The sequence below is a fragment of the Anolis sagrei genome, chromosome 4 (assembly GCF_037176765.1).
Source record: "Anolis sagrei isolate rAnoSag1 chromosome 4, rAnoSag1.mat, whole genome shotgun sequence".
Lineage (NCBI taxonomy): Eukaryota > Metazoa > Chordata > Lepidosauria > Squamata > Dactyloidae > Anolis > Anolis sagrei.
The window spans coordinates 40,027,654-40,046,656 of record NC_090024.1 but is presented as its reverse complement, the minus strand read 5'-3'; the positions used below and the strand labels follow the sequence as shown (position 1 = coordinate 40,046,656).

General features: G+C 39.0%; 2 protein-coding genes across 2 annotated transcripts in view; one reads left to right on the top strand and one right to left on the bottom strand.

Annotated features, from left to right (window-relative positions):
* The window catches only part of ZC2HC1A (zinc finger C2HC-type containing 1A), a 38,919-nt gene that overhangs the window by 8,987 nt on the left and 10,929 nt on the right, over positions 1-19,003 (top strand). The window contains exons 2-5 of the mRNA XM_060775520.2: positions 11,048-11,124; positions 11,577-11,693; positions 14,130-14,271; positions 17,552-17,700. Of these exons, the coding sequence (XP_060631503.2) occupies positions 11,048-11,124; positions 11,577-11,693; positions 14,130-14,271; positions 17,552-17,700 (485 nt within the window). The remainder of the gene's footprint in view (positions 1-11,047; positions 11,125-11,576; positions 11,694-14,129; positions 14,272-17,551; positions 17,701-19,003) is intronic.
* Positions 1,347-19,003, bottom strand: part of IL7 (interleukin 7) — a 48,223-nt gene continuing 30,566 nt past the window's right edge. Inside the window, exon 6 of the mRNA XM_067467387.1 lies at positions 1,347-1,822. Coding sequence (XP_067323488.1) covers positions 1,772-1,822 — 51 coding nt within the window. The 3' untranslated portion in view covers positions 1,347-1,771. The remainder of the gene's footprint in view (positions 1,823-19,003) is intronic.

Here is a 19,003-nt window from a genome sequence, read left to right as displayed (position 1 = left end):
TGTGGGTAAAACTTGACAGTTGGAGCAACAATGAAAAAGTATTACCTTTGTTGGAGATAGGAACCTCAAAAAATTAAGTTGCTCTTGTCAAAGTTTCCCTTGTTTTGGCAAAATTTGGTATATTCACTGAAAACAGAATTAGTATCTGAGACAAAATGTAAACCTGATTTAACATGGTCACATTTCTTCTCCTGTGTGGAGTGGGAGAAGTTTCAATGTTGGACTGTAGCTCTACCAAGTTCAAATCTGCACTTGTCTGTGAACATTCATGGATGACTTTGAGCAAGTTACACTTTCTCACCCTCTGAAGAAGGGAAAAACAAGCTCCCCCTGCACAAATTCTGCCAAGAAAACCCAGTGATAGGGTTACCAAGTCAGAAACTTGAAGGCACACAGCACCCAATAATGTTTAACATCTTTGTCAGAGTAGTGAGGCTTTGAAAGCTTGCTTGATGGGGTTTGGAGGGGTGAGGTGGCTTTATGTATTTTAGTTGGCCCTATAAAGGTAACACCGTTTTGTGTATTTTGGATTTTATTGTATTTTGCTGCATGGCCAACAGAGCTTGAATATGAATCAGTTACTAAATGAACAGTGAAGTAAATAATAATTTGCACATACATTTCTGGGATACATTTTGATTTTTTCCTACATTTTGCCCCTCAGTCTTCTAAGAGCCATAGCAAACTAGGGTTTTGCGAGAGCAAACTGTGCCAGCACGAGCGATGCTCCGCCTCTTGCTCCGCCTCTTGCTCCGCCTCTTTCCCTTTGCTAGGGCAGCATTGCGAGCGTACGCTCGTGCCGCAGCAAACTACAGGAAGCGAAAGCGAGCTTGCGCTCGGGCTTGCTCCGAAGCCCCGCCTTTTTCCCCCCCCGAGGCTGTTCTCTCTCTTGCTAGCGTGCCTGTTTTCCATTGCAGAGGGCAGGAATGCGAGCGTACGCTCACAGTTGAATTCTGCCAACTGCGAGAGTACACTCGCATCGCTTCCCTAGCAAGGGAAAACAGGCACACTAGCAAGAGAGAGAGCAGCCTCGGGGGAAAAAAGGTGGGGCTTCGGAGCGAGCCCGAGCACAAGCTCACTCTCGCTTCCAGTAGTTTTCTGCGGCTCTTTTCACTCTCTCTCACACACACAATGAAATGGAGTGGGGGGAAGTTCGGGCTTTTAAAAGTTCTTAGTTAAATAAATTATGAGTTTTAATACATTCAAATGTGAGTTTTGATACATTCAAACCTTAATAAATTTGAGCTTGAATAAAACAATAACCCTAAAACAAATCCATTATTTTTATTTATATTTCATAGCAGGAACCACCTTAGTAAAAACAATAATCTGCTATACAAGAAAGGTAAGGAAATCTGGCACTGATTTTATTGTGTCTTTGTTCAAGACAACCTTCTTAACTAATCAGAATATTTTAATAATCAAAAGTTGGCCATGTTTAAATAACTTTTTTTCATGAACAAGCGTGTTGGTATACATTTCCCAATTGCTTCTGCTTCACTTCTGTTACCAGTGTCACCAGTGTCAATATGCAACGAGTAACAACAACAAATGTATAAATGTTTGAACACACCTCTTTGCTTGTTGCCCAGGAATCATAAGTTGACTTCAGACCCTGGCTGGTTTAGAGAGTACCAAATCAGAAACTCAGATTTGGATAACATTAAGTATTTTCCTTTGATAAGTTTTAACCGTTGAGGCCATTATCACCAGTAAAAGTAGTTAAGCAGTAGTGCTTGGGCAGCACACTACACCTTCGCAGCTGTAGATTTCAAAACAAGTTTGAAAAACTTGACCTCCATCTGTTCCCTGGCTCTGTTACCTATGGAAGACAGATATTTTTATTATTTATTTGAAATTTAGAATACAGTACAATGCCCTTATCTACAGGGAATGCTTTTCCAGACTTTGTATGGATGTGCAAAACTAGATGATAGTGAAAGCTGTCCCAAGAATACCATAGAGTCATGTTGGAGGACCTATGAAATGCTTAAAAATGTGTTTTGTCAGACATAGATAAATGAAATTGTGGATACCTGTCAAGACCCAGAAGCCTTAAGTAGAGCCAAACACAAGGTAGAGAGTTTAAACACAGCTTTATTACACAAAAAGAGTCTTTTAAAGCACTTAACTTCAGTGCAGTGAACTAAGGCAGTAATTTGGCATCAAAAATGAAGCGATACCAGCACCAAAAATATAACCCGGATTATATCTCTGTTTAATCCGGGTTAACAGAAAAATTCAGCAATCTGCTTCAAAGTTCACACAATTCAAAAACACAGTCACAGGAGATAACAAACGGAGTCCCAAAACGATGCAAGGTCCAAACACGAATTTATCAATAGAGAAGTCCAAGAGACAAAAGCGTTGGTCAAACCGGTCCGTAGTCAAGCCGTTGAGTGAAGGTAAACACGGGAGCACAGGAACACAGCAACACTGGAATCTGTAGCCCAAGGGCCCAAGCTCGAGAGTTGGCAGTAACAAAGATTCACATCCCAAAAGAGACACTTTGCCTTCTGCAAAGAGCCATAGAACCAAAACCCACTTTTATCCTAAAGCTCCTCATTAGAGAATGATGAGCTCCCCACCTCTCAGCTGCCTCCATCTCCGCAGCTGAACCCGAGCGTCCATCTCTCCACCTCTGCCAGTGTCTGTCAAGACTTAGGTCTTGCCAAGTGCTCCCCGGTTGCCAATCCCCTGTGAACCCCTCAAATTCATCACTGGAGGTGGGTTGGTTACAAATGTCCCTAATCTCCTGAACACGGGTCCAATCCAACTCATCCTCCTCCCCCATATCACTCCCAGACCCATCATTCCTTTCAAACCCCATGAAATCCTTGTCCTCTGTAGGAGCGCTAAGTATTTCCCGAATGTGCTTCCTCTGAAGCTCTTTGTCGGACTCTTAATTGCAAGTAGCCTGCTTTACTCCCCTGCTCTCCTCCCCATTCCCCATTTCACAATCGGAGAAGCCCTCAGACGTCTCAGAATCACTTGGGGCCATGATTATCTCCCTAATTCACTTGCGCTGCTGTTCCTCCTCTAACACCTGCGCAGACCTCTTCTCCCTTCTACCAGTAGTAGTAACGTTACCATCACGCTGAACTGCAACAATACCAATCCTGCATTACTGGGGTAGTTCTGTGTTTATCTCCTTTTATAATGAATCCCAGAGCTGAAACTTAGATTTCCCAGAAAGTCTCCTTTACAAACATTTATCATAACTATAGCTTACCTTCTGAATGATGACACTGTTATGTGAACTCAGCAGTGTTATTGATCAATGTGCTGTATAATATAGTAAATTGTATTGCCACACAATTGTGCCTATGGCATTCCTCAGCTGTTCCGCTGTAAGCAGCTTGAGACTTTTTTCTTTGATGAAGTGTTTAAAACTTGTGACTTCAAAACATAGCCCTGGACTGGGTGAGGCAATGCATATAGAATCCATGTTTAATACAATTAGGAATAAGCAACTCAAAACCCATATAGCATCTGCAAAGCTCAAATTTCTGTAACTATTAAGCACCTTACCCATGTAAAGGAAGTAAAAATATCACATGGATGGAGCATAGTGCTTTAGGAAGACTCCAAATGACATTACAGTCAGGACCATTTGGATAGCCAATGAAATCAGGATATTTTAAAAAATTGCCATAGCTCAAAACCAGCAGTTTTGTTCCTCAGTCCCCACATACCACAAAAACCAAAAAGGGCCAAAATATGCCCAGACTGAAACTCGAAGATATAGAATGTCATTTCCAGATATATTGGATATGCCAATTCATTCAGCTGGCAGACACAGAGATGAAAGCCATCCCATACTCCCTGAGTAATTCCCCATATCCTCAACAGTTGTCTCCCATCCCCTTTAAAGGGTGTTAGCAGTTGAAATTGAGATCACAAGGGCATTATAATAGAATGGAGGAAAAAGAATAATGGGACATCACATGACATGCAGAAATAAAGACCCAGATTCTTGTGTGGGGATTAAACACCCATCAAAAACACTAGCCATTACAAATAGGATATCTGTGCATTTTACATTTTTAGATTTTGCTATAGGTTTCTATTACTTCCAAGCATGCCTGTAAACTGGATGACTTCAAAGTTATGGTTTTGAAGATGGATATGTAGGGAAATGTTCCATACAGGGAAATTGGACATTTTGGTGAGGGCAACCCTTAGCATCCCCTACTGCTGTTTCTCAGCAGTTGCAACTCGTCTGTGGTTTAAAGAAGGGTCAGGATTAACAATCATACAGGAAGTGAATGCAGGCAACAAGAACAGCCCATACATAAATTTTCATCCCATAGAGACTAAATGGGACATAAAAGAACCAATTTAATGGGCACTTAGCATTGATCCGTAATTGGTCATTACCACTGGGATTATTCTTGCTTTCAGGGAAAATAAACCATGCCTGATTATACAGTAACTGAATATGTAATCTTATCACAAAGAGAGTTTGTAAGACAATAAGAAGAAAAAGAAGATTTTATTTTGTATGTGCTTTCAAGTTGCCTGTTGACTTATGACAGCCTCCTGAATTTTCCATAGGGTTTTCTTAGGCAAGGAATGCTCAGGTGATTTTGGCAGTTTCTCCTTCTGAAATATAGCCTATAGCAGTTAATGTCTTCCCATCTAACCAAAGCTGATCCTTCTTGGTGCCTAAGATCAGAAAGGATTACAATTGTCAGGAATTCTTGGAGCTGAAATACAAAACACCTGGGGGGCACAAATTGTGGCCTGTTTTTGGGTATATGTTGCCCAGGCCTCCTGTTTTATTTGTTGTGTAATAAACTGGATGGGAACTAGCATGATCTAGTTTTTTAACCATTGCGCTACAACTCTGGATCTATGTTCAGCCTTAGAAAACCAATGAATGATTTTGGGCAGGTCATACACTGTAAGAGGCTTGCTTTTAGGGGTGCTGAGGTTGGAAATGTCTTGAAGGTACACAACAAGATATACTAAAATTATATAAGGTATGCTATTCTATGTATGTTCTTTCATTGGACCATATATTTTCATTATCCAGAAGATTGGAGGTGGAAAGCAGTTCTAAATATTTTTTACTTCTGTCAGGACATACATTCAAAATGACTTTTCAGTGGAAATATTACTTTAAAAAAAAAAACCTTTGTGAGCTGAAATGGTATTGCTAGCTAGGTAGAGCTTAGCTTGCAAATTCAAGTAGATGTGTTTGTGAGCCCCATAAAATATGACAGTTTTTATTGGGTTTAAAATAACTCAAAATAGAACTAATCTTTAAATGATGATAAAGCAACAGGAAGAATTTTAATCCTGTTGAGGAAACACAAGTAATTGGACTAGTCCTTATGGCAGAAATCCCTTAAGTAGTTTTGCTTCCAGTCATTACCGTTTTAATGGATTACCTTATTTTAGTTTTCTCTTTAGAGACCTTCTGCTCTGTAATGTATTCTTTAATTTTTAAAATGTGTAAAGATTAGTTTAACATGAAATTAATTCAGTTTCTCAGTGTTGGTGCTAGAAACATTGACAAAAGGGAACTTCATTTTTAATGTTATTTTTATATAAAATGCAACTTTTAGATATGTTTATATAGAATGAATTAATTAAAGGCATAAGAAAGAAATAGCATTTTCCTTGGATAATAAAATCTGTGTGAGCTTTTACGCCTTATGTTTTCTCTTTTTTCAATTATATGGGCATTTGTTGAAGTGTGCACAATGGATCTAGGCAATCAGATCAGTTGTGTAAGAAAGTAACAATAACACATTAATAATACATTAATAATAACATTAAGTATATTATTCGACAGTGCCTAGCTTAGCTTTAAATTTATCTCCTAATTTTTTTAAACAAATGTCTGTTTTAAGTTTAGGTAAGGTGGGTCTTTCAATTGAGAGGTTGGAAAACCATAGATAAATTTGAAAAAAAAATCCTGTTCCTGGTCTAAAGGTCTTATTTCCTGCTTAATTGTGCAGTACTTCTTTTGAAAGTAATTGTTACACTCCAGAAACTTCCTTTTTGTGGTTACCGTAAGCTATGTTGAATTGGTTGAGACTCAAGATATTTATTGAAAAACTAGAGCAAAATGTGTTGCTGGATATCCCGCCAAAAAAATAATGTTTTCACAGTTTAATAAACTTTTTACATGTTTTTATAATAGAATCAATTAGAAAATGACATTTGTAACCCAGGAACAAAAATTGTGTTACATAGTGTAATTTGCTTAACATAAATTACTTTTTGGTGTCTCAGTTTATAACATAGGGATATATAAACGAAGACTAAATTGAAATTACCAGGTAAATACTTTTTTTAACACAGTGTACTTCTGTATAGTTTCTGTTCTGAGGGTACAAGATTTTATTAGAAAGGGTAAAAAACTGTTGTGGAATTGATATTGCAATATTACAATATATAAATGGGAATAAGTAGCAATAAATACATGGGAATAAGTAGTGGTTGTTTTTTGAACATTTTCATATACTTTCCTTTAGATATTTTTTTCTTACTGAATTTGTTCAAAAGAAAAGGGATACAATCCATCTGGGGATTAAGGTGTAAATGTTGGAGGCGATTCGACTTGGCTACTTGGCACCCTAAATCCTTTCGGGGGGAGAGGGCAGTCTAGAAATAAAGCATTATTGCTGTTGTTGCTGTTGTTGTTACACACACTCTGAAGCATACCAAGGATTACTTGCAGTAGGAGAGCATTATGTGCATCTAGAAAGTACATCGTTCTGGTCATTCTGTGATGATCCCGTGTATGGTTTTCCTTTGTTTTAGTCCACCTTTTCTATTCTTTCTTCCTCCCATCCCATGGAATGCAAGTCTTGTAGGGCAGCAGTCTGTCTTCTTGTATTCTATAAACTGCCATGCATACTCATTACACTATAAAAACAATACCTGATGATGGTTCTCCTTAAAGAGATGAGTTGTCAACTCTAGCTATGTGCTGTGGCTTGAAGTGCTGACCTGGATTTAAAGCAATTTGTCATTTATTCGTACTCTGTTTGACAGCAGTACCTTGTAACCTCCTGATTTGATTGGACTGAAGTAGACCTAAGACCAAATTTTCTTATTCAGATTTTAAATAAAGGTTTCTGTTGTGGGCAAGCTGAAGTCTTCCATTTTTGTTGGAGCATGCAGAAACCCCCATCCGTGGTGAGATTTGATGAGAACTGCAGTCCATCAACTTTGGGGAGATTACAAGTTGCCCATGTGCTTTACAGGATGTTGGAACTGAATAAGTCACTTCTGACTTACAATGAATCTAAAATGAACATAGCACAGGATTGTCAAGATTTTTCCAGATGTAATTTGCCTTTGCCTTCCTCTGACGCTTAAGCTGTTGACCTGCCCAAGGCCACCCAGTGGGTATCAATGGCTAAGTGGAGATTCAAACTTGTTCTCTGGAATCATAGTCCAGTATCCAAACTACTACACCATGATGGCTCCTAAGAGCTTAATAGGTCTTGCAAATACACCTGCAAAGAGTTGACAAGCAGTAGTTGAGGGACAGAAAAACAAATAGTTATGCTGTTGTTGTAACTATAGGACATTAATTATTGAATGTTCTGTAGAGTATTTCATTATCAAGTTGCCATGAATTCATAACAAATGTCACAAGATTACATGAGAGCCATTAGTGTTAGTTTAAGTTAGTGAAAAGATTAAGTTTATTTGCAGTATTACTAGATTATGAGTGATTAATTTGTAACCATTTAATGCGGGGGAGGGGCACCTTCCATTAATGATGTAATTAGACAGGCAAAATTAAGCAACAGCATTGATTTCAGAATACAGGATCATTGAGAACATTGATTTCTATTAGAACTTCTTTCTTCCCTTGAATGAAGGAAATAGTAATTTGAGTTTTGCATGGTTTTTCCCCCCACTACAGATCTTTCTTTGCTTTGAAAATTCAAACAGGAGCACATGCTCACAGCCTTTGAATAATTAAGGCATAACTATCTTGTTAAGTAATCTAAATTAAGAACAGTCTTGCAATCCGATCACTATCCACCCAATTCTACATTTCTTCCATGAATACAAACATATTCTAGGTGTTTTGCTGGAAATTAGCCAATGGTCTGCTGCTGCCTTCTGTGATAATGCCTGTAGGCCTTCAACACAAGGGTTTGCGTGACACTTTGTATAAACCTTTTATCAATTAGCAAAAAGCCCTCTTATCTTTGTATTTGCTAGAACTACTACTTCTACTACTAGTAGTAATTTTATAGTACAGTTGGCCTTCCATATTTGTGGTTTTGACCTTTGTGGATTTGTTTATTCACAGATTTGATTAAAGTGTTTTCTCTCAGAATCCTCCAGTGTGGTGCTTTGCTCAACTTCTGCCAGTGCTGAATAGAGTCTTGTTGGAGAATCTAGTGGTTCTCAACCTGGGGTCCCCAAATGTTTTTGCCCTACAATTCCCAGAAATCCCAGCCACTTTACCAGCTGTTAGGATTTCTGGGAGTTGGAAGCCAAAAACATCTGGGGACCCCAGGTTGAGAACCACTGATTCCTAAAAAGTAGTTCTCTTAAGGGGGGAAACAGCATTTTTTTTAAATTTACAGCTTTTCACTTTCACAGGGATTTTGCGCCCTTAATCCCTGCAAATATGGAGGGCTGACTATATTCCGATGACACAATGTAGTGAAAATCTTGGGCTTGGCTTTTTTATAATATGAAAAACAGCTAATAATTGTAACAGCGGAAGTTCAGGACATAAAGTGGGTCATGGCAATTGTGTGTGCCAAGTTTGGTCCAGGTCCATCATTCGTGGGGGTCACAGTAGCCTGTGAAAGTGGGAGCCAATCAGAAAGCTACCACATACACACATACCCACATACAAACACTGACTTTTATTATATACTAGCTTGGGGACCCGGCGTTGCCCGGGTTATTAGAGAAAGTGGGTTATGGCGGTTCCGTATGCCAAGTTTGGTCTTTATTGGTCTTTGGATAATGGCAGCATTATTTTCAGGAAGTGAGTGAAGGTACTTGAAGTCCCATCATCCATGGGCCATCCTCCTACAAACAGCAGCAGGATATAGAGTGGGTCATGGGGGCTCTGTGTGCCAAGTTTGGTCTTTATCAGTCATTAGATGAGGGTGGCAGTGGTGTCAGTAAGTGAGTGAAGGTATTGCAAGTCCCATCATCCAAAGTCCATCCCCTTTCAAATTGCAGCAGGATGTAGAGTGGATCATGGGGGCTCTGTGTGCCAAGTGTGGTCTTGATTGGTCATTAGAAGAGGGTTGCAGCAATCTTTGGAAGGGAGTGGAGGTACTTGAAGTCCCATCATCCATGGTCTGTCCTCCTCCAAACTGCACCAGGATGTAGAGTGGGTCATTGGTGCTCCATGTGCCAAGTTTAGTCTTGATTAGTCATTGGCGAGGGTCTCAGTGGTCTCAGGAAGTGAGTAAAGGTACTGTAAGTCCCATCATCCATCTCCAAAGTTTTCCAAATAACACCAGGACGTAAAGTGGGTCATGAGAGGTCTATGTGCCAAGTTTGGTGTTGATCCGTCATTGGATGAGGTTTGCAGAGGTCTCAGAATGAGAGTGAAGGTACTGGAAGTTCCATCATCCATGGTCCACCCTTCTCCAAAACTGCAGCAGGAGGTAGAGTGGGTCATGGGGGCTCTGTGCGCCAACTTTGGTCTTGATTGGTCATTAGATGAGTTCTGCAGCAGTCTTGGGTAGTGGAGGTACTTGAAGTCCCATCATCCATGGTCTGTCGTCCTCCAAACTGCTCCAGGATGTAGAGTGGGTCATTGAAGCTCCATGTGCCAAGTTTAGTCTTGATGAGTCATTGGCGAGGGTCTCAGTGGTCTCAGGAAGTGAGTGAAGTGACTGCAAGTCCCATCATCCATTGTCAAATTCTTCCAAACCGCACCAGGATGTAGAGTGAGTTATGCGGGCTCTCTGTGTAAATTGTGGTCCTTATCCATCATTGTTGGCAGTTATAATGGTCTTAGGAAGGGCGTGCAGGTATTGCAAGTCCCATCGTCCATGGTGCATCCTCCTTCAAACTGCACCTGGATGTAGAGTGCGTCATGGAGACTCAGTGTGCCAAGTTTGGTATTTATTGGTAATTGGATGAGGGTTGCAGTGGTCTGAAGAATGAGCAATGGTACTGCAAGTCCCATAATCCACGGTCCATCCCCAGCCAAACCACACCAGGACGTAAAGTGGGTCATGAGAGTTTGGTCCTGATCAGTCATTGGATAAGGTTAACAGCGGTCTCGGAATGTGAGTGGTGGTACTGCAAGTCCTATCATCCATGGTTCATCCTCCTCCAAACTGCAGTAGGATGTAGAGTGGGTGATGGGGGCTCTGTGTGCCTATTTCGGTCTGTATTGGGAGTGTTGTGACCCAGCCCCCGGCCTTTCCTTTCCTCTCTTTCTCACCTCGGAATGTTGGATTTGAGGCTGGCCAATCAGAGAGCATATGCAAATTTCCTTCTGTCATGCCCCGTTTCTGCCATGAACCCTCTTCCCCACCAGGGGCTCCTACTGAAGCTGGCCAATCAGAGACCATATGCAAATAGCAGCACAGCGGCAGCCAATCAGAACGCTGGCACATACACCATCCGCCCTTCCTCTGTCCGATACAAACAAACACTCTTCTTTATTATATATACAGATAGATAGATAGATATAGATAGATAGATTGGCCAGTAGGTGATGGCTGTCTATACAATCAGCTCTTTGGTTGCTTGAATAATGTGTTTGCTGGGAACAAACTATTGGCCTCACAAAGTTTGGGCAGTTGTTGTGCTCAATTTCTTCATCGTAGCCCAAAGTTTCCTCCAATCTTAGGTACTTCAGTATTCCCTTCTTTTTAATTCTAACTGCCTATGATTAACAAGAAGTCCTAATCTGGTGTCGTTACAAATAAAATTTATGAGACTACATGAGTAATTATTACATTTTTATTTCATTATCCAATTTTTCAATATGCTGAAAATGAACACATAACTGTCATGTGGACTAGGAAATGAGAAATAAAAACTGTATTGTCATAACCTATATGTGTGTGTTTCTTTTAAGATTACGAAAGTGTGGAACAATCTGAAGATTTGTTGCCATGCAAAATTTGTGGAAGGACATTTTTTACAAATGCATTAGTAAGTACAAAATCAAATGATTTAAAAATAAGGCTGAGATATAATTATGCTTTTCAAAGTGAAGTTTTGTATACTACTGTGACCAAATAATCAAATTTTCCACTGTCAGCTGTTCCATCATGTATGCTCTTGCTCAGAATTGTTCAGGAATGAATTATTACTTGGTTAGGTTAAAGTTAATTACTCATGCAGTGAAAGCAGCTAGCTTACAAGGTAATTACATCATTATTTAGATGCATTATTTAGATGAGATTGTTATGCTAGAACAAAAATGCCTATTTTTGTTTCCAGAACAGCAGCCTGTCCTATAGTTTTATTTCTATATGATACTCTTAGGATTTCCTGGCCCTGCTTCTTTTTCATGATAGTGATAGAAAATAAGTAATATTGCCAAAAATATATGTTAACCTTTCTCCGTCTTTCCTTCCCTCCACCCTGTCCTTTTTCCCCAGAGGAAACATGCTCCCATTTGCCAAAAAGCAGCTACTAGAAAAAGAAAAGCATTTGACTCCAGCAGGCAGAGAGCTGAAGGAACTGATATTTCTGTAGTAAAACCTCTGAAGCCACGGGTATGTACATGAGTATTATAATATTACAGTTTTTGACAGATGTGTGTCAGGGGGTATGTAACTTAATTACTGGTTGCAAGTATGCTATGACTTTAGGAATTTGTTCATAGCAGTCATGGGTAATAATTAACCCAGCAGGAGTAGTTGCTTTAAAGAACATGTCTTGCAAACTTTTTTTTATTTGCCTGCAAATTAAATCAACATTTTCAGGAAGATTCTTGTTAGATATAAAATATCTGGAATGATTCACATTGGAGGTTAATTATGAAGTTAGGAATCATTCATGTAAAATCTAAAAATTATTATTCGGAGGCATATTCCATGTGGTTCAGTAAACTTTGCTTCCGTACAGTTGCCCTCCTTAAGATTACAGCCAATGTGAGCGCTATCATATATTTCTGAAGTCAGTTCATAAATTAATACCAAACGCTTGTATTGCTGAAAGGCTAGAGTTGGGCTGTATGCTGCTATGGCTCATTGGTGGCTGTAGAGTTTGATATTGAATCTAGATTCAGTGGCTGGGAGTGGGGATTTTTGGAAGGTAGCTGAGTTCTCCGAACCAGAATATTTGTAGCTGATATATTCCTTGATGCAGGCTAGATTTCTTAGAAAGTTTTGTACCAAATTTTCTATGGAGTGTATCTGAAGACTGAGACAGTTTGTATGAAACCTTGGACAGAGAAGGGACTATATAAAGCCTGCATATTTTTAAATCTGAAGAGCCTACATTCCTACTTCTAAGAGCCTACATTCCTACTTCTAAGGGTGAGCTGCCCTGGGTCCCTTTGGGGAGAGGGGGTGGGATATAAATAAAGTTTATTATTATTATTATTATTATTATTATTATTATTATTATTATTATTACTACTACTACTACTAACTTCAGTCTCTAAATACATGAAAAATAATGTTAACTCTAAGAAGACTGGTATCCCCTCTGTGTTAATGAAAATATTGCTAGCCTTCCTTATACTTAAATAGCAACAATTTAAGTTCGTTATTTAATAGTATTTAATAATATCAACAATTGATCTCTTGTGCCTTCTCATCCACTACTCTAGCACAGCAGGTGTATACAACAACTGTGTCTGGCAGAAGAGTGGCAGGGGAAACTGTCAAGGGGGGCAAAAAAGAAAAGCATCCCTCATGATGGTATTCTGCATTTTGTCCCATAGATTTACAATAATTAGATTTACACAAACCTCTTCTAAAAATTGACATTTAAGAAAGCTCCCCAGATGAAAGTTTTGGCTCTGAAAAAGAAGACATGTCTAGGGGAAAATCTTAAGAGTGGCTTTACCTTTGCCATATCTTGCCCAGGTATAGCAGGCTTTGGACATATCTGGCCATATTCTTTTAGATAGATTAATCACTTATGAAGGGATTAAGACATGGTCAGATTGATACTGTAAGTGCTTTGTCTGTTTCCTCATGATACATGAGCTGGTTTATCCTATACAAAGCATTGTACGTATTGGTTGGACTGCTACAATATCAAGTACTTGGCAAAAATGTCATAGTAGGCTTCTCGGGGATTTATTAGATAAGTGTTGTTAATGCTTGGGTGTTCTGAAGAGCTTCACCACCACATTATAGGCATAACTATATACCTTAACATGCATTCAGCAGTAGTTTTCGGAGCTTTCTTGCATTACTTGTGCTCTAGCCATGTAGAGCCCTGAGCAGTGGAAGGGAAATAGGGTTCTGGAAGCAAGGAAGGTACAGGAGAAAGGATCTGCATGGCAAGAGGGCATGGGGCAGGGGTCTGGGCAACATGGGGTCATAGGAGAAAAGGTCTGTGTCCCAGGAAGACAATACTATTGTGTCTGCTTGCCGGAGCGGGAACGAGGCCTGGCCACCGAGACTGAGAGAGACCTTGCCTTCCACATCAGGAGGGTCTCCCTCCCTCAACAATGTCCTTTCTGGGCCCACATTCATTTCCTCCTGCATGCTTAGAGAGGGAGGAGGAGCAAAAAGGAGGGAGGAGGGGAGACCCCCCACCCGCACACACTTGAGGGGGAAGAAGGAAGAAAGTGCAGAGTCCCTCAGGATGCTTCCCAAAGCTCACTTTAAGAACCTCTGGTCTAAAGTAACAATAACTAGCTATGAACTATGAATAAAAGCAAGATACATTGTTGATTCCCAGTCTAATGCCCACTTCTTATTTAGAATCAAATGCATGTTTCATGAATGTCTTATAAAAATATTAAATGTATTTCTTCTGTATTTATTTCATAACCACTCACAAACTTAACAGTGAGTTAAATATTCTGTCGCATTCCTGCTACTTTCAAGAAGCAATATGATTTCATGAAAGAGGAGTGAATTGTACTTAATGGGTTTATCTTTAATATTGCATGCAGAACTGAAGCATTTATGTATAATTAATTTTATAAAATTGCAAAGAAATGTGTACTTCTTCTATTGTCTTTTTAGCCAGATCCCCCAAAGAAGCCATCCAACTGGAGAAGAAAGCATGAAGAACTCATAGCTGCTATAAGATCAGCCAAGGGAGTTGATCGGGTTCTTAAAGAAGGTGGAAAACTTCCACCACCGCCACCACCATCATATGATCCTGGTACGCACAGTGTTAAAGCCTGAAGATGTCTTTGAATTGCAACATCTGCTTCTGAATATTTTGTTTGTGTCAAAAGCTCAGATGTTTGATCTGATTATGAATAGATTAAGAAGTTGATCTAAGTCATATGAATAGGCATGTGCTATCATGTGTGTTTAGGAAACATATCTCCATATACACCTGAAAGCTATTTTTGCATTTGTTAGGGAACCCCACAAGTAAAAATGAATACTAGAAATATTGTAGACAGTGCTAGCTAAACCAATTCACTCTAGGTATCTTGTTTATGCCCTGAACTTTAATGTTTTTTAAACAGGGTCTTCACAGAGTTCTGGCTATGATCCCCATGTGCTTTTGTTGTTTCTCCTCTCAGACCTTTGACTGAGTCTTTACTGTTTCTAAAACTGTAATACTGGAGAGAGACAAGTTCTACAACCGTTCCGAGACCCCTGGTACACAACACATAGATAAAAACTCTCTGTGGATCCTGCAAGACTAGAGATTTTAGAAACATGTTCATACCATGCAAATCTATATATATATATATATATATATATGCTCTGTGCATAATGAGTACCTTAAAAACAAAAGAACCAGTGAGCGAAATCACACCAAATTTGGCAACAAAATGTCTCACTACACAAGAAGTGACCATCAATCAAAAAATTATGATTTTGTCATTTGGGAGTTGGAGTTGCTGGGATTTATAGCTCACCTACAATCAAAGAGCATTCTGAACTCCACCAGCGATGGAATTGAACCGAACTTGGCACACAGAACTCCCATGACTAACAGAAAATACTGGAAAGGTTTGGAGGGCATTGACCTTGAGTTTGGGAGTTGTAGTTCACCTATATCCAGAGAGCACTGTGGACTCCAATGATGGATCTGGACCAAATTTGGCATGAATTTTCAATATGCCCAAATATAAACACAGATGGAGTTTGGGGAAATAGACCTTGACATTTGGGAGTTGTAGTTACTGGGATTTATAGTTCACCTACAATCAAGGAGCATTCCAAACCTCACCAACGATGGAATTGGGCCAAACATCCCACACAAAACCCCCATGACCAACAGGAAATACTGTGTTTCCTGGTGGTCTTTGATGACCCTTCTGACACCCCCCTGGTGACCCCCCCCTTGGTGTATTGACTTCCCAGGTTGAGAAATGCTGCCTTAAGGCCATGCAGTCCAGCTCCCTTCACCAGGGCAACAAAACAAAGCCCTCCTGACAAAGGGCCATCCAGCCATTCACACACACACACATATGTATATGACAGATGCAGTATCGAAGATTTCAAAGGGACCCCTAAAGAAGGACAATGATATGTTACATGTTCCAGAGTAGGCAAACCAGACAATCTCCACATCAACACCGCCAAAGAAACAACAAGAAATACTGTTTAGCCTCAAGCATAAAGACATTACATATATTAGAAACCAACACATTCTCATTACTTCATTTCCAGATCACCAGACTGGGCCACAGCAACGCGTGGCAGGGGACAGCTAGTATATTATAGAAAGAAGCCTCCAGTCCAACAAAATCTGGATCTTCTTATTTTATATTTTTTCATGCAGGGCCAGGAATGTTTGGCCCACCAGATGTTGTTAAGCTGAAATTTCCATCAGCCTTAATCAGAATAGAGTGATATCACTCAGTGATGTTCCTCATCTCTGAGTGATTTCTTCCTTTAATATGAACACCAAGACAGTAGGCATAATGACAGTGGGAGAAGACTGGCAGCAACACTAAAAAACCTAGTTCCTGAACTCACATGAATGCACATTTCTTGCAGTCCCACTCCTCCCAGATATGCAAACATGTGTTTTTCACATTACAATTGCATTTTGACAGTGTTGTTCAACATAAATTTTCTAGATAGTTTTCTCTTCAGTTGTTCCCTTAGTATGAACATGACTAATCTGCGACAGTTTCCGTATGATTTAGTGACTTCACACTTTGAAAATGAAGTCAATCAGTTTCACATGGACTGCTGGAGATATCCCTTGCCTATACTGGTTGTGTTTGTTTCAGTGAGCTGCAGCTTTTGTAACTTGTAGTTCTGGATCATGGACTTCGAAAAAGCCAGCTTATGACCATGTTCAGTTCACTGTTGACCAAGTTAGAGTTTTTGTGTTCTTTTTCGTGGATTCTATGGAATGCACACCTATGGTCCTATGGTTCCAGAATTTTACATAGATAAGAATTTTACATAGCCAAGCCTCATTATCTATGTAAAATTCCAGAACTGCTGCACAGGCACCAACTATATATGACTGGACTATAGTTGGACCTGCTTCTGAGGATTGATCTTACAATTGATATGGAGAAGAGTTTTTATGCAATTGAGTTGTTTTGTTTTGTATTTTAAATTAATTGAATTTTATTTTTAAAACTTTTTATCATCTGGTTTGTAGTTTTAAATGGTTTTATGTGGTTGTGAGCTGGTTTGGGTCCCATAGTGTGTGGGAAAGGCGGGATATTAAATAAATACAGAAATATTGATTGCTATTTGAAAGCTATAACTTGTATTTCAAAAAATGACATCCAGATTTTGATGGGAACTGCTCACTGTAATTATGTTTACCCTTATATTTGCAATACTGTTAAATCCAGTTTTATTTATCCACATCTGACAAAATGTGTTTATGTTCTCCGGTGCAACTCTATGATAGTCTTGTGCCAGAATGCCACAATTTCAGCAGTGTTCACTATTTTTGTGGTTCATGTGACATCTGGAAACATATCTCTAGTAGATACAGGGGCCGTACTGTAATTAATATGGTTTACAGAAATTTAAGGTGCTATTTCTTACTTTTAAGACTCTGAAAGATCTGAGACTAAGGTCTCTTAGTCTCAGATCTAAGAGCACAATCTTAGACAGCTTTTATTTTCTGTGCTTCCATCACCTTCTGAATAATTTCCTTTACTGCCTTGGAATTGTTGAGGAGGATTTTCTCCATGGAGACTGCTCTTATTTACAAGGTTTCCAAGTTTCCATTTGCTGCTGACATTTAGGTGCATGATGAAAAACATTCATTTGTAAAGATACTGGGAAGTGCCAGTGTTGCTGGTTCTTAATTGATTATAATATTATAGTACTGACTTCAAACATACGAGTACATTATGCTGCTGTTTTAAACATTTATAGTTAGCTATAGTGGGTAGTTATGTGTATATTTTGCTGCCAGATCTATGAGTAAAAATGGGTGAGTAGATTAATCAGTAAACCTGAATTTATTATTCTTGTCTCATGGACACTATTGAATACAGATTACATCCAGTGTCCATACTGCCAGAGAAGATTTAATGAAAGTGCAGCTGATCGACACATCAATTTTTGTAAAGAGCAGGCAGCCCGTATTACTAATAAAGGAAAACCAATTACTGAAGTTAAAGGGAAGCTTCCTACTCGAACACAGGTAAAATGGGTAAAAGGGTTTGTTAAGTTTTCTATCCTCTATTAAAATCTTTCCTAAAGTTAAAACAAGCTTTACAGCTGTAGAATTTTATACTTTTTAGACATTTAAGGGGAAAAAAACCAAAATTAACCAAACCTGTAAGGAGCCAGACCAGCACCAATATGCAGACTGCATGCAAATTGCTGTTTGAACGGTTTCAGAGGACTTGAGGGACTGGAAATTTTGTGCATGTTTTGTTTTCATTCCACCTTTGAAAATAATAACCCCAATAAGTCTATGGGTGATAATTAAATTGATTTGAAATCTTTTCCCTGAAAGGCCTTTTATGTGGAAAGAATTTGGTGAAAATTGCTTTTTGCTCCAAAGTTTTTGTTTTTAATTTTTTAATATCCCCTTTAATGTGAAAAGTACTTCAGAGTCTACAATCATAACAAAATCCAGGCCACAAGGGTGTTAAACAGTTGGAGAACATAAGAACAGCCCCTTTACATCAGGGCAAAACATCTCATGTTTATGAAAGGGCCAACATGATGTCTATGGGAAGTCAATAAGCAAAACATGCAGGCAATAGATCTGTCATTCTCTCATTCTGCAGCAAATTGTATTGTGAGATTTGTTGTTTTTTGTTCCCTGGTAATCACTGATCATCATTTCCATTGATATTTCTGATATCTTTTCATAGACTTCTAAGGTTAGTGGTATTTAGGTGATAATGAATTCAGTAGTTTCATATGACCAGATTTGTAAACTTTATACTCCTTTTTTTAAACCTATGGATACCCAATGAAGTGTGTCCATGTCTTTTCCATTCTGTGGGAAACTGACGTTCAGAGAATGATATCAGGATATTTCTGACTAAAAAAGGCTATTACTCCAGGTCTTTCAGATTCACATCCAGTGCAGATGGTAGTTCATTGGGGATGATGTGTATCTCCATAGTAGAGTACATGTTTTTCAAACAGATCTGCTGCTGCGGACTGAGAAAGACACTTGAGTCACAGTCATGCTATAGACAGCAGTAAACTATGTGTACATGGACATAATGATCTGCTCGGTTTTCTATCCAAGTTCTATTAAAAATGCTGATAACATATATTATGTAAAGAGGAATGCAGTTCTTTAGCTGTGGAAACAAGTATATATAATTTCATTGGTGAAGACACAGTAGAAACACTAAATGTATTTTAAATAAACACCTAGCATGTATGCTCTCAGAAGTATCAATAACTTTTTTTACATGAGAAGGCAGAAGCGGGATGATGTTCTTATATATTTTTGAAGGTATATTCTATGACAAAAAATG